This window comes from Nelumbo nucifera, chromosome 4, assembly GCF_055504915.1.
Source record: "Nelumbo nucifera cultivar China Antique chromosome 4, China Antique-T2T, whole genome shotgun sequence".
NCBI lineage: Eukaryota > Viridiplantae > Streptophyta > Magnoliopsida > Proteales > Nelumbonaceae > Nelumbo > Nelumbo nucifera.
Window position 1 is genome coordinate 41,832,768 of NC_142652.1, and position 15,091 is coordinate 41,847,858.

The 15,091-nt window shown below is 39.7% G+C and overlaps 1 protein-coding gene across 2 annotated transcripts in view; it reads left to right on the forward strand.

Annotated features, from left to right (window-relative positions):
* The first annotated feature begins 721 nt into the window (after positions 1-721).
* Positions 722-15,091, forward strand: part of LOC104611037 (Protein kinase superfamily protein) — an 81,819-nt gene continuing 67,449 nt past the window's right edge. For both annotated transcript variants that reach the window (XM_010277951.3, XM_010277952.3), the window contains exons 1-2: positions 722-1,109; positions 1,238-1,321. In XM_010277951.3, coding sequence (XP_010276253.1) covers positions 894-1,109; positions 1,238-1,321 — 300 coding nt within the window. In that variant the 5' untranslated portion in view covers positions 722-893. The remainder of the gene's footprint in view (positions 1,110-1,237; positions 1,322-15,091) is intronic.

Consider the following 15,091-nt stretch of genomic DNA (forward strand, 5'->3'; position numbering starts at 1 on the left):
CCTTGCCTTTCAAATGGGTTGTTGCAGTACCTAAACTTTCAAAAAGTGTCTAGTTGGTCCTTGCCATTAACCGACTGTCGGTTATCTATTAAAAATGTTAAAACTACCCTTCAAAAGAAGACACTATTCATTGTCTTCTATCTTGAGGCTGAACTAGTTGAGGTGTTTGAGATTCTAGACTAATGAAGTCATTGTCTTCTACCTTTAGATTTGAAACACATACTTGTCTAGTTATTTCTTTGCTTTTAATTATTGTTTCCCTCTATTATATTTCATATTTTTTTTATCTTTTTCTTTAAAGATAACCGATTTAATTTCAAGGTAAAAGACAATGAACAATATCTTCTTTTGAATGGTAGTTTTAACATTTTCAACATATAATTGACAGTGGCTTAACGGCTGGGACCAAATTGACATTTTTTGAAAATTTAAATACTATAGTGACCTCTTTAAAAGTTATAGTACTAACTTAATACGACCCAAAATTCATACTAAACTAGAATTTTCCGTTTTTTATGGTAAAACTATGATTGAGAGATCGGATTTTGTTCCTGACGAGCGCAGTTCAGACCTTTCTCATAGCGCATCTCAGCCGTGCATTGAGAACATCTCCTTATGAAAGATCATCCCAATGCACGGCTGCGATGCGCTGTGAGGTTGGTGTGAGGCGCGCTCAATGAGTAGCAAGCTAGTACCTTGACTAGCTTCTACCAAACGCGAGCTTCCTGTTTCTCTAATTCTGCTGTTCCTCTCCTCCTCTTGAGTAGAGTGGTAGGCTGGTAGCTTCCAGACGACGACTAGTCGGCTATCCCTAATTCATTCTTCCGTTCCTTTCCACTTGCAGATTTGCATCACAACGGTCACCACCACCACCACTACGCACAGAAGCTCCAATGTCTACAAAGGTCAAACTTTTCAAATTTCCCGCCAGGGTTAAGACCACTCTGTATCTCATCACGGCAACTGGAGCCGCCGGTCTTACCTTTCAAGCAGTGAACTCCAACCTCATTCCCTTGGATTCCCCAATTGCTTCGGCGATTTCAGGCTTTCCTGAGAAGATAAGGGCAGGATTTAATGGCGTTATCCGCTCTTCTCGGGCTATCTACACTGTCAGATTCTATCTCATAATTAACCCTTCTCTTTTTTCGAAGTATTTCTTCTCCATTTTTGCTCTTTTTGGTTCAATTTATTCTACCCTATTTCTGGCTTATAATCGAATCTTATTTATTGGATGCAGATTACTTTCAATGTTGTTGATTACAAATATTCTTTAGGTGGGATATCGTCGGATTCCGAGGAGTATCGTCGTAAATTATCTGAGGTGACCTATTTTTCCTTCTTTTATTTCTTATTGTTTCTCTCAAGAGCAAATTTAGTTTACTTGTCCTATTTCTGTTAAAGTTGAAATTTGTAAATGGTATGTTCCCTAAGAAGGCTAATGGGGAATGGTTTGATCGTGATAATTTTATATTGGCAGGAAATAATGGATGTCATATCTATTATCTGCGAAAAAATGGTTAATGGTGTCCTGTCCGCTCCCCTAAAATCCAAACTAATTCATTTATGAGTTCCAGCATTTCATGTAGCCATGCTGAAAATTCAAATTGAATTGGCATGTTGTCACAGTACAAGTACCTACTGTTATGTCATAATGCTCAAAAGATGAATTAAGATAACTCTTTTTAGTTTTTAGAACCTAATGTTTGTGGGATATAAAAGTTCTCTAGGTAACAGGAGATGGTGAAACCTTTGGAAACCGTTACTCCATTATCACCATGCAGTTTTGGAAGGAGTCCAGAAAGCTAGGGAGATGAATCTCAGAAAACTCATAATTAAAGGGGACTCGGAGGTGGTGGTAGGGTGGCTGAATAAAGACGATAGTTGTTTATGGAGATATAGCAATATGAGAAGGAAATTCATATGGCTGGTTCGAGAAGTGGAAGTTAAAATCAGTTGGGTTAAAAGATCAGCTGATTCTTTTGCTGATGGGTTAGCTAAACAAGGTGGACAGGATCACATTACATGCATATTATTTACTGATCAAAAAAAAAAAAAAACAAGGGGTGGACAGGGAGTCAATGTTCTGGGCACAATTGTAATTTAAATCTTTTTTTTTTTCTTTTTTCCTTTTTCCTTTTCCCTTTCTCTCTTTTTCATTTCTTGGGGCTCAACCTGAAGGTGGAAGATAAGAAAGTTTGTCTTCCTCTTTGTAATTCCCATTGTGATAATTAATGAACTGTGTTATTGATCAAAAGAAAAAAAATGAAGCTAAAGAATTTCTATTGGAGGAGACATCAAATTGGGGTGGAGGGTGAAGATTCAAGGTCCTAAAGGGACAACTCTGCTGGTAGGGAAAGTTTGGATATGGTTCAGAAAATTCCTCAATGGATTAGTTTACATGGAATGGAGATTGGCATGGAAGACTATCTTGCACAGGTGGGGAAGCAGTATATCACAGGAAGGAGAAGAAATGTAAAAGGGAGTTATGTGAGTTTGACTAAGAAGCTTAGAAAAGGGAAGAAGCAGCTAATAATTATTCAAGAAGGATGACACTGACAACAGGTTGGAGAGGGTTCTTGGAAGGAATTTCTCTATAAGACATGGGAGATTGAAGGGGTGAAGAAGAAAACACATGCATAGAAGAAACCCCAACAGAAAGCGAGAATCCTATAATGGTGATGATAGATAATCAATCTAAATTAATGATACAGGGGAATAGAAAAGGATGAAAGGAGAAACTAGTAATTACTATAAGTAGGGGTGTTGCGAATTGGGAAGAGTTGGGGAAATGGGTGCAAGAAAGATTGAATTAAGAGGCAAAGGATTGAATTAAGAGTTGGGGAAATGGATAATCAATCTAAATTAATGATACAAGGGAATAGAAAAGGATGGAAGGACAAACTAGTGATTACTATGAGTAGGAGTATTGCGAATTGGGAAGAGCTGGGGAAATGGGTGCAAGAAAGATTGAATTAAGAGGCAAAGGATTGAATTAAGAGTTGGGGAAATGAATGCACCTAAGTATGTGGTCACAGAGACCAACCCCAAAGAAGGTCCTCTTATAGGCAAGGATTGTGTCAATTAATAAGCTGGATAGACATGTGTAGGCTAATCTTCAAACTATTCCACCTTTGGACCTAGGTAATCCTGCCCTTGTGTCTTGTTTGCATATTGGACTTTCCTTGGGTTCTGTTGCAGATCAGGTAGGGTAATATCTTTCATTAAATAAAGCCAAAAGCCACAGCCAATCCATGTACAAAGAGATGCTGTACAATGGGAATATTCAAAAAGAAAGCAAAGGAACATAAGTAAGAAAATTTGGATCCAGCATAAAAAAAATTACTAGGCTGGACACCCTGGAAAGGAGTTTGAATGTTTAACCAGCAACGTAACAAACCCTTTAACTTGCTTTTTACTGTGTCTAAATCACAATGCTTGTTCTAAAAAACTTGCAAGTTTCTTTCTCTGCAAACGTCTAGATGATGGCTGCTGGTAAAATTCCCCAAAGTATCGACTCCTAGCCCCTCTTGGACTTCTCCACCCTCTGGATTCATAAAACTGAATTTTGATGGTAGTAGCATAAGGAATCCAGGGTCCTTGGGGATTGGGGGTGTGTGTTCAGGAATGAGGAAGGGATTACAAGTGTTTTAGCTACTTTGTAGTCCAGAGTACATCATAATACAATTTGCCCTGGATCACAAGGATCATCATCTCTCTGTTTTGCTATTGTCGGCAAGATATGATTTGCGGCAAATTAAGAAAGATATGATTTGCTGCAAATTTAGAAAGATTTGATTGATTACAGATTTGATTTGAATAAATTTAGGAAAGATTAGATTTGAATAAAATTAGGAAAGTCATATCTTAGGATTAAGGGAAAGATTTAATCTATCCCTAATTCAGAGAGATTCTAGGAGTAATTGAGAGAGATCCTAGGAGTTTGTCTCTCCTATCTTTTTTTTTATTCTCTACGAATCGATGTGATAGAGGGCAGTTTGTCTCTCCTATCTTTTTCTATTTAAGTTGTATGCTCAACATGTTTTTTCAACACATTATCAGTACAGAAGTATTTCTTCTTCTCTCCCTCTTCATTTCTTCTTCTCTTCCTCTTTATTTTGCCACATGGTATCAGAGCTTTAGGGTCCGATCATGAATTTTAAGGCCGCCATGGTTGGCTCTGGTTCAGCCTCTTCGGATGCTACCAGTGAAGGGATGAGAGATCCATCGTATGGACGCCCAAATCTTGCAGAATAAGGTGGGCGGCGAATTTCAAAAAATTTATCTCCCTTTCAACTGGGAATCGAATTCCCTATTTAGAAAATCATATTTTCAAGGATCAATCTTGAACCATAAACTGAACTAGATCTGAACAAAAGCAGTAGGGGAGAATTATTCCTGATACGGAAAAGTAATATCTCCCAATGGAGGTGTTCACGCCCAAGGAAGGATCCAAAGACTGCTCTCACTAAAGATGGCGTAGTGCAGGATGGAGCAGAATCAACAGAATTCTTCTCCAAGAACCTAGTCCTTCGCAAGAAATAGCAGGATGGCACGTGAGCACAGCTTCCTATTAGTCATTTCACAAAGAACTGATATCAAGATCAAATCTTGACTTCTCCCACTGAACTGGAGATCGAACTGGCAAGGTAGGCGGCAAGAAGAAGGAGGCGGCAAGAAAGAATTCTATAGGGTTGCTTTATTCTTTCTTCTGTGATTTCAGCTCTAAAGAGGATGTGAATATCTGTCTTCTAAAGGCTGCCGCCCCTTCCTTCCTTTGTAACCCTAAAGGATCAACTCCTAATCCAATTAGGAGTTGCTGATCTAAATCTTATCTGGATTAGACATCCCTTTAGGTGATAAGGATAAACCCTTATCTTATCTGCAGATTAGATCATCCTTTTCCTAATCTTATTAGGAGGTTTCTAGATCTGAATCACATTCAGATTTGGACTCTCTGAGTGGATAGGATTAAGATCCTATCCTATCTACTAATCCATCTCAGAATTCGCCCCATATTTAACTAATTAAATAGCCCAGTTCGAAATGGGCTTTAGGCCCATTAAGGTCCAATGCTCACTTAGCCTTTCTAACTGCCGCCCAGTTGGGCTTCCTTGTATGGCGTGGGACCCAAGCATTGATCTACACATCAGCCACATGGGTTCAGCCTAGCCTTTATTACAAGGCTTGGCCGAATACACTGTTATGGACAGTGCACCCCCTGAAACCCATCAAATGGGCTCTATGGGCCCAACACTTACCCTAAGTGGTCCCTTGGCCAAGCCACCTTGTAACACCCAGGGACTGTGGGCAGATGCAAGATTAGCCCATCAGGTATTATCCTCAATGGTCTTACACTCAACTTCTCAGCCCATAATGATCAAACACTGGCCGACAAGAGAGGACCTCTCCCTCGGCTGCAAGGAACAGTGTTGCACTCAACGATTGAAATCGGTTGCCGGCAGTCTTGGTTTCCATCAGAGAGAGTGCATCCCCGATCATTACCTTTGTCCGACAAAGGGGCTGATCCTGTCACTATGATCAGCCACTCAGATGAATTCTCAAACTGTCCCAACATACCCAGGTTTTGACCCCCGCTAAGGATCTCACTGATTGGTACATCAAAGACAGCCCAATCCGACACCTAATGCAGTATCATAATCGAGTCTAGGGGTTGGGTGTAACTTTTCAGTTTTGCCCATTAATCTCCAAGGTCCAGGGCAATACTGGAAGTCTGGTCCGGTTCAAAGATTCAATTGATCCTACACTGCATGTGCGTAGGGTCTCACCCTGGCAGTTGAGACAGGCCACCCCATCCGACTTGGTGGCACATCAGTGTCAGCCTTATCAGGATAGGACTCCCCAGACCGACCCACTGGCTATGAACATTCTAAACTAACACGAGACTCATTATGTGTCCAGTTTAAGGGTATTACACAGAAACATACCAAGGGTACATGAATCAAATATGTACTTTTATTCATTTACAATAAACTCATAATGTACATCATTCTGATTGAAGCTAAGGGCATACAAAACTGTCCAACAACCAATGGTGTGACATCTTCGGAGGGAGGTATTCAGTTAGTGGCCATCTCTCTTTTTGAGAATTCTCTTCAAATTACCATTCACAAATTGAATGGAAAGAATTATCTTGAGTGGTCTCAGTCTGTGCGGTTGGTGATCGACGACAAGGGGAAACTCGGCTATTTGAATGGCGAAGTGAAACCGCCAGCCACTGATGATCCAAAGTACAGGTAGTGGCATTCTGAAAATTCAATGGTTACCGCCTGGTTGATCAACTCTATGGATCCTGTGATTGGAAAACCATTCATGCTCCTGCCAACTGCTCGTGATGTGCGGGAAGCTGTTAGGGAAACCTATTCGGATCTAGACAATCATTCACAACTGTTCGAATTGAATACCTGAATGTGGAAGATGCAACAAGGTAAGCGTGAAGTAATTGCTTATTATAATGAGATGATGGCTGTTTGGCAGGAGCTGGATCTATTTGAAGAAGAAGAATGGGAAAGTCCGAGTGACAGTGCTCGGTACAAAAAGAAGATAGAAAGAGGCCGGGTCATTGTCTTCTTGGCTGGTTTGAATAAAGAACTCGATGAGGTTCGGGGACGTATCTTAGGGCGAAAGCCCTTGCCTACTATAAGAGAAGTTTTTTCAGAAGTGCGTAGAGAAGAAGCACGGCGGCAAGTAGTGTTGAAGAATGTTAATGAAACAAAAGCTGAGAATGAAGGATCCGCTCTTGTGGCTCGAGGTGCAGACGTAGACGGAGATAAACGAGGAAGAAAGCAAAGGCCTTGGTGTGATCATTGTAAAAAGCCATGGCATACTCGGGAAACCTGCTGGAAGCTGCACGGGAAACCAACAGGTTGGAAGAAAAAATCAGACAGTGACAACAAGTCAGGGGGAGATGTCCGCGCACTTCAAGTAAGCAATCCGGATCCAGGGCAGCAATCATCCTCAGAGTCTCTTCCTTTCACAAAGGAACAAATAGAGCACTTACATAAAATGTTTCAATCTCAATCGTTAAGAAATTCTAACCCATCCTGCTCTCTAGCCCAGTTAGGTAATTTTTTCACTGCAGCCATTGCTTGTACCAAATCTAATGGTTCCTGGATATTAGATTCAGGTGCCACGGATCATATGACCGGCACTTCACAATTCTTCACTTCATATACACTCTGTGCAGGGAATCAAAAAGTTAAAATTACAGATGGTTCCTTTGCTACTGTTGCTGGGAAAGGAACTGTGTCTATTTTTCCTTCTCTAAACCTTAAAGATGTTCTACATGTTCCTAACCTATCATACAATCTCTTATCTGTCAGCAAACTAACCCTTGATCATAATTGTCGGGTTAATTTTTGGTCTTCTTGTTGTGAATTTCAGGATTTAACTTCAGGGAAGATGATTGGGGATGCTAAACTTGATGGTGGTCTCTACCTTTTTAATTAAGGATCAACCTTTGGAAGGCAAGACCAACAGACTTGTTTCAGCTCTATCTCTGCTTCTAGTGACAATGAAGTTTTGTTATGGCATTATCGATTAGGACATCCTAGCTTTCAATATTTAAAGCATCTATTTTCCAACTTATTCATGAATAAAAATCATTCGTGTTTTAAGTGTGAATCTTGTGAATTAGCAAAACATCATCGTGCTGTTTTTCCCAACCATATAAAAAATCAAAACCATTTACCATGATTTACAGTGATGTTTGGGGTCCTTCTAAAGTAACAACTCTTTTTGGAAAGCGTTGGTTCATTATTTTTATTGATGATCATACTAGGGTCACTTGGGTTTTCCTTTTAAAAGAGAAATCAGATGCTGAAACTGTGTTTAAAACTTTCTATAATATGGTTCAAACACAATTTCAGACTCGGATTAAAATTTTTCGAAGTGATAATGGAACGGAATTTTTTAACAATGTGTTAGGGAATTTTTTTGCTGAGAAAGGAATTGTACACCAAAGTTCGTGTAATAATACACCTCAACAAAATGGGGTGGCTGAAAGGAAAAACAAACATCTCTTTGAAGTTGTTAGAGCCCTAAGTTTTCAAACTAAGGTTCCTAAGTATCTTTGGGGAGAAGCCGTTTTAATAGCCACTTATTTGATTAACAGACCGCCTACACGAATTTTGGATTTTAAAACACCCATACAGGTTTTCATTGACTGTTTTCCAAATTCTCGACTAGTGATAAACATTCCCTTAAAAATTTTTGGAAGTGTGGCCTTTGTTCATAACCATGATCCTAAACGGTCAAAACTTGAACCAAAAGCACATAAATATATTTTTGTAGGCTATCCCACTAATCAGAGATGTTACAAATGCTTTGATCCAGTTTTGAAAAGGATGTTTGTGACTATGGATGTCACATTCTTTGAAGGAACCTCATACTACAGACACTCCCATCTTCAGGGGGAGAGCAACACTAGTGAAGATGGTCTTTTAGATGGTTTTGATTTAGTGTTTGAATTTGCCCATAATGATGTTCCTCACAACCAGTCACCGAAAGAAAGTGAGGCAGAAAATACAAAATCAGTGGAAACAAATGAATTAAATATTGAAAATGAACAACCTTCAGTGGTGCCATCTCAAAATGAAAAAGCTGAAACAACAGAGATGCGTGCGAAACAGTATAAAGGCCTTTTTTATTCAAGGGAACATCTAGCACTGAAAAGGAGAGGCACTATTCCGCAGCATCAACAAGAATCTGATCTGAGGGTGGATCATGAAATTCATGATAATTCTCCAAAAATACCTGAAAATATTTCTCCAGGTAATTCTAATTCTTCCAGTCAGCTTGATCTTCCCATTGCTCTTAGGAAAGGTGTTAGGTCTTGTACAAAACATCCTCTGTCAAATTTTGTATCTTACAAAAACATTTCACCTTCATATTGTGCCTTTATTTCACAAGTGTCTAGTGTATCCATTCCTAACAGTATCCAGGAGGCTCTAAATGTTCCTGAGTGGAAAGAAGCTGTTTTTGTGGAGATGAGAGCTTTGGAAAAGAATGCTACTTGGGAGAAAGTGGATCTGCCGGATGGAAAGACAGTTGTTGGTTGTAAATGGGTGTTCACTCTGAAGTACAACTCAGATGGATCCTTGGAGAGATACAAGGTCGCCTAGTAGCTAAAGGCTTTACTCAGACATATGGAGTGGACTACTCTGAGACCTTTTCTCCAGTGGCAAAACTAAATACTGTTTGAGTACTCTTATCTGTTGCAGCTAATCTTGACTGGCCACGGAATCAGCTGGATGTGAAGAATGCCTTCTTGAATGGAGACTTGGAAGAAGAAGTATATATGGAGCCTCCACTTGGTTTCACTTAGAAGTTTGGAACTAAGGTATGCAAGCTAAAAAAGTCTCTATATGGACTTAAACAGTCTTCCAGAGCTTGGTTTGAAAGATTCGCATGGTTCGTTAAAAGTCAAGGATATAGTCAAGGACAATCTGATCATACTCTCTTCACAAAAAGATCCACCAAAGAAAAGGTATCGGTTCTTATTGTCTATGTTGATGACATAATCTTGACTGGAGATGATATTGAAGAGATGAGCAGACTAAAGCAGAGCTTAACCAAGGAATTCGAGATTAAAGACTTAGGCCAGCTAAGGTACTTTCTTGGAATGGAAGTGGCTAGATCAAAGAAGGGCATTGTGGTTTCGCAACAAAAATATATTCTAGACCTCTTGAAAGAAACTGGAATGAGTGGATGCAAACCTTTAGACACTCCGATAGAAGTTAAGGATAAGCTCAGAGAAGTTAAAGATGGGGTTCCAGTAGATGCAGGTAGATATCAAAAGATGGTAGGAAGATTGATTTACTTGTCACATACACGTCCCGACATTGCCTTCGCTGTGAGCATGGTGAGTCAATATATGCACTCCCCGTACGGAGAACATCGTGAAGCTGTGTATTGAATTCTTAAGTATCTAAAAGGCACACCAGGAAAAGGACTCTTCTTCAAGAAAAATGAGAAGAGAGGGGTTGAAGTGTATACAAATGTGGATTGGGCAGGCTCGATCACTGATAGAAGGTCAACTTTGGGGTACTGTACATTTCTTTGGGGCAATTTAGTTACTTGGAGAAGCAAGAAGCAAAGTGTAGTTGCTAGAAGTAGTGTTGAGGCTGAATTCAGATCAATGGCTCAAGGAGTGTGTGAGGTTCTTTGGCTAAAGAGGGTGCTAGCAGATCTTAAGAGACCAGTGAGTTTTCCTATGAAACTATATTATGATAACAAGGTAGCTATCAGCATTGCTCATAATCCGGTTCTACATGACAGGACTAAACATGTTGAGATTGACAAACACTTTATAAAGGAGAAGCTTGAAGAAGTAATAATTTGCACTCCGTTTGTACCAACCATGCAGCAAGTTGCAGATGTTTTGACTAAGGGCTTGTTGAGACAGCAATTTGAACTTCAAGTTAGCAAGTTGGGCATGATAGATATCTTTGCACCAACTTAAGGGGGAGTGTCGGCAAGATATGATTTGTGGCAAATTAAGAAAGATATGATTTGCTGCAAATTTAGAAAGATTTGATTGATTGCGGATTTGATTTGATTGATTACAGATTTGAATAAATTTAGGAAAGATTAGATTTGAATAAAATTAGGAAAGTCATATCCTAGGATTAAGGGAAAGATTTAATCAATCCCTAATTGAGAGAGATTCTAGGAGTAATTGAGAGAGATCCTAGGAGTTTGTCTCTCCTATCTTTTTCTATTTAAGTTGTATGTTCAACATGTTTTTTCAACACATTATCAGTACAGAAGTATTTCTTCTTCTCTCCCTCTTCATTTCTTCTTCTCTTCCTCTTTATTTTTCCACAGCTACAATCAGCTATAGCTTTTCCCAAAATAGAGCTATCAGCTCCCTGTTTTTCTTGAGCATATGCCAATTCATTTGCTGTCTTTTTAACCCAACCAAATTAAGAGTTAAAGCTCTTTGTAAGAAGATCGATCTCCCTGAATGCAAATCTATATTTCCAGGGTGCTGAGTTTATTTGCATAGCCCACGAAATGACCAAGACTGAGTCCCCTTCTACCTCCAACTCACTAGTTTCTAAGTGTACTGCTAATTTCAAGCCCTGTAAAAGTGGCATAATTTTTGCCTGAACCAAGTCTCTATAACCAATTGGTCATGAGAACAAAGCCACAACTTCTCCATGATGATTTCTAAAGGCTCTCCCTGTACCTGCCATCCCCAGATTTCTAAAAGAGCTGCCATCAAAGTTCATCTTCAGTTTATTTGGCTTTGAAGGTTTCCATCCCATCTTGATAATTTCTATATGTGTATCCAATTGTGCAGCTTCCTTCCATTTCCTTATTATGTCATTTGTTGAGACATCTTCCTTTCCCTTGACACCCGAGTGTGGACCCTCCACCCAAATGGCGAATTTTCTTCTAAGTCTCTGTTCAAGGCTCTAACAACAGGTGAGCAAAGCTTCTCTTTCCCCTATAAGAAAATCTGGTGCAGTCACATTCCTTCAAGAGTCTGCTTCTGTGTATGGGAAGTGTGTCTATAGAGAATAAACACCTGTGATTTCCTTTAGAAGAAGAGCTTGGGAAGACTTTATATTTCTCCTCATGCTTGTTGATTATGTCTGCAAGATGGTGAAACAGTTGATCACCTACTTATACATTGTAAGTTCACTTAAAGGGCCTGGTTTCACTTCTTAAGTCTGATTGGTATCATTGGGTTAACCCAGAGCACATTTTTTCTTGAAGAATCAATAAAAAATTCATTAAAAGAAAAAGATTACATCCTAACACCCTTGGTTGTCTAGATGACACACCAAATACATTCTCAAAGCTTTAATGAAAAGGATTCTGCATTACAAGGCTATACATCAAGGAAATTCTAGAAAATTTCAAACAAACTGGCTTTGGAGAATTGATCAAATTGCTCATTCCTGCTATCAGATATTCAATGCTCCACGCATTCTCCTCCCTCCTTCCTTCTCTCATACCCCTCACAATCCAACTACGAAACCTCATCTTCCTCCTCTCCCTGTCTTCCTACCAACCCCAAGATCACTCAATCTCGTCCAGTCCCTCCTGGCCTCCTCTTCTCCCCCTTCCTCGTCCCACCCCTTGATTTTTTCTAAGTATTTTTCCTTTTCCTTTTCCTTTTTCTTTTTCTCTTCTTTTTTCTTTTTTTGTTCAAACTTCTCAAATGCTATTTTCGTGAAACCTTTTCCCTCCCCAAAAAACAAAACCGAGTGACTTTCCTATCTCAACCTCCCTCTCCACCAATTTATTGATATTCACTTTACCATTTTGTATTAATTCCTTGACTTCTTGGTCCTTTTGAATCTGTTCTTCTCTCTCTCTCTCTATTTCTGTCCCTATTCTTTGAAACTTCTCCTTGTTTTTCTTCTTCTGGTCTCTGCTGTGTGCCTTGAGTTTTACTGCCTGTATCAACTTCTAAATCATTTGAAGCATTGCTTTTGATCAGACATTTCTGAGATCTAGAGTTTGCCTTAGGTCCTTTCCTTTTGTAAATTCTCTTAAATATGCCGCATGGACCATTCCCGACCAATCCTTCCTTGAGACGATGAAAAACCTTGGTTACATGAACAAGCTGAATTAGTTTGTCCCGGGTTGGCTACGACTCTTTTCCTACCCAATTCCATCTCTAGCTTTCGAATCAAAGAAGCCCACGCTTCTTCTTTGCCCATCCATACCTTTAGCTTTTTTGTCACTCATTACCTTCCCTGTTATCTGCACCATCTCCCTATTATTAACTCCGCATGAGAACACCTTTCTCTTTGATGAATTTCCTTCCTTATCACAATTTTCTTCCAGTTCAGCTCTTACCACCACTCCATCATCACCCTCCTCAATCCCATCTGAAAATTTAAGAATTTCTTTCTCAGAGTTAACGATTGAATCCTCGACACCCACTCTTTCTTGTGATGCCATCGAGCCTGGTTCTTCAAGGTCATATCCAACCACAAGGGGGGTCAGATCTGTAGCCATGGGATTGGAAGAACCAAGAATCCCTTATTTCCTGAAAAGAAAGTCCTACATTGCCATTCATGGGAGAAGGAGTGAGTTCGATGCAAACCCCTTGAGTTCCACCTACAATCCTCTTCCTACCATTTTTGTCATATGTAGTGACCACCCAGGCCCATCTTTCTCTGTCTTGGTCGGAATCCTTCTTCTCTTCCTATTGTTCCACTCCTTCTAAACTTTGGTCCGATAAGCCCATGGAACTTTTTCTCGCCAACTACCTTTCTCCTGAACTGATTCACCTTCCTGCCATTGTTCTCTTTGGCGTTGCATCCTTGATACATCAGTGGTAAGGTTCTGGATTAAGCAAAAGAGGCAAAGTTAGGGTTGTCAACGGGTCAGAACCAGGTAGAACCAGTCCCGGAACCAATAGAAGAACTCGTGGACCTGGAACCAACACAGACCCTATAGGGTCTGTAATTCTGGACCCAGAACCGAACCGATCAGTTCTTGGGACAATTGGGTCCAACCCGATGGACCCGATTTTGATATGTATACTAATAATACCCTTGCTGAAAAATGCAATAAAACCCCTGTAAAAACCTAAAATACAATGAAAACCCTGCTAAAAAAAACTGCTAAAAAGGAAACTGGTAAAAAACAATAATAACTGTATTGATGTACAGTGTGTGTGTGTGTGTGTATATATATTAGGGGTTGGGTTGGGTCTAAACCAGTTTGGGACAAGGTGGACCCACTTCCGACCAGATGGTAATTGTGATTTTTTTTAAAGAACCGGAACCGACCCATCAGGACAAGTTCTGAAACCAGAACCACCCCAATTGGTCTGGTTCTGACCCGACCAATTGACAGCCCTAGGCAAAGTCTACTGGCAAACAGTGTTACATGCAGTAATGTGGGGAGTTTGGGAAGACAGAAACAAGCACTTGTTTGAAAACAAGCCCAGACCATTCATCAAAAAAAAAAAAAAAACTCAGACCTCTTGAAGTGTTAATATCATATATCGCCTATCTATGTAATCTCTGGGCTGCTAATTTGGAGCTGTTCCAAGGTCTCTCAATCAATGACCTTAACAGAAATATTCATACTATTCTGTTTCTTCTACGTGAGGAGGGATGGTTTTATACTTTGATGGTAGTGCTGCAGGCAGTCGAGGTTTTCCTGGAATTGGGGGTATCTTGAGGGAAGAAAGAGGTAATATTTGCTGGGTTTTCAGTGGTCCAATTGGATTTACTGACTCCACTAAGGGTGAACTGTTGGCTGTTCTTACTGGAATCAGAATAGTAAAAAGCTTTTTTTTTTTGTGAGAATGTAAGGTATAAATTTATTGAGAAAACTAAAAAACAGTATAACAAGCTGCTATACAAAAAAGGGGGGCGGGATGCACAGCCAATGCCTATACGACCCTAAATCCCCACCCTCTGCTTATAAAAATATTATCATATACAAGAAGGGAATTCAGATTTCTTTCCCTTCAGAGTTTGTTCATAGTTAGCTATCTATTGGGTATTCAGAACCTATCTATTGTAGGAGATTCAGCAAACACCACTAAATGTCCAAGGGATAAGGAAGGGGGTTTTTGGAGGTTGAGCTATTATTGGCAGAGGCAAGGGATTCCTTGGAATGTTTAAACGCAAACCTGTTTTGGATCCCGAGGGAGCTATAACTATTGTAGATGGCTTAGCTAAACTGGGTGCTTACTTAGAAAATCTGTATAGAGATAGGCTTCCTCTTTTGTAAGTTCTTGTTTTATACATCCTCTCATGTACTCCTTTTAATGGAATTCGGTTCAATTTCCCTAAAAAAAACAGCTATCTATAATGACGATTGAGGTCTTTAACGTTAGGATGTGTTGAACCCAAACCCATTAATGATGAACAAGTGTCAGAAACCATTCTTCCAAGACTTCTTTCTTTTCCTTCAAATGTTACTCTATTCCTAATGTCCTTTCCTTCCTAAGAACCCAACAAACTGCAATAGGGACCATTCACAAAATAATTGCCTTTTTACCTGCTTCAATCTTTTGTTCGCATTGCCATACCTTGTAAACAAGATCAGAATGAGATGCATGTTATAGAATTTGCATTCTTCCCATCCAAGG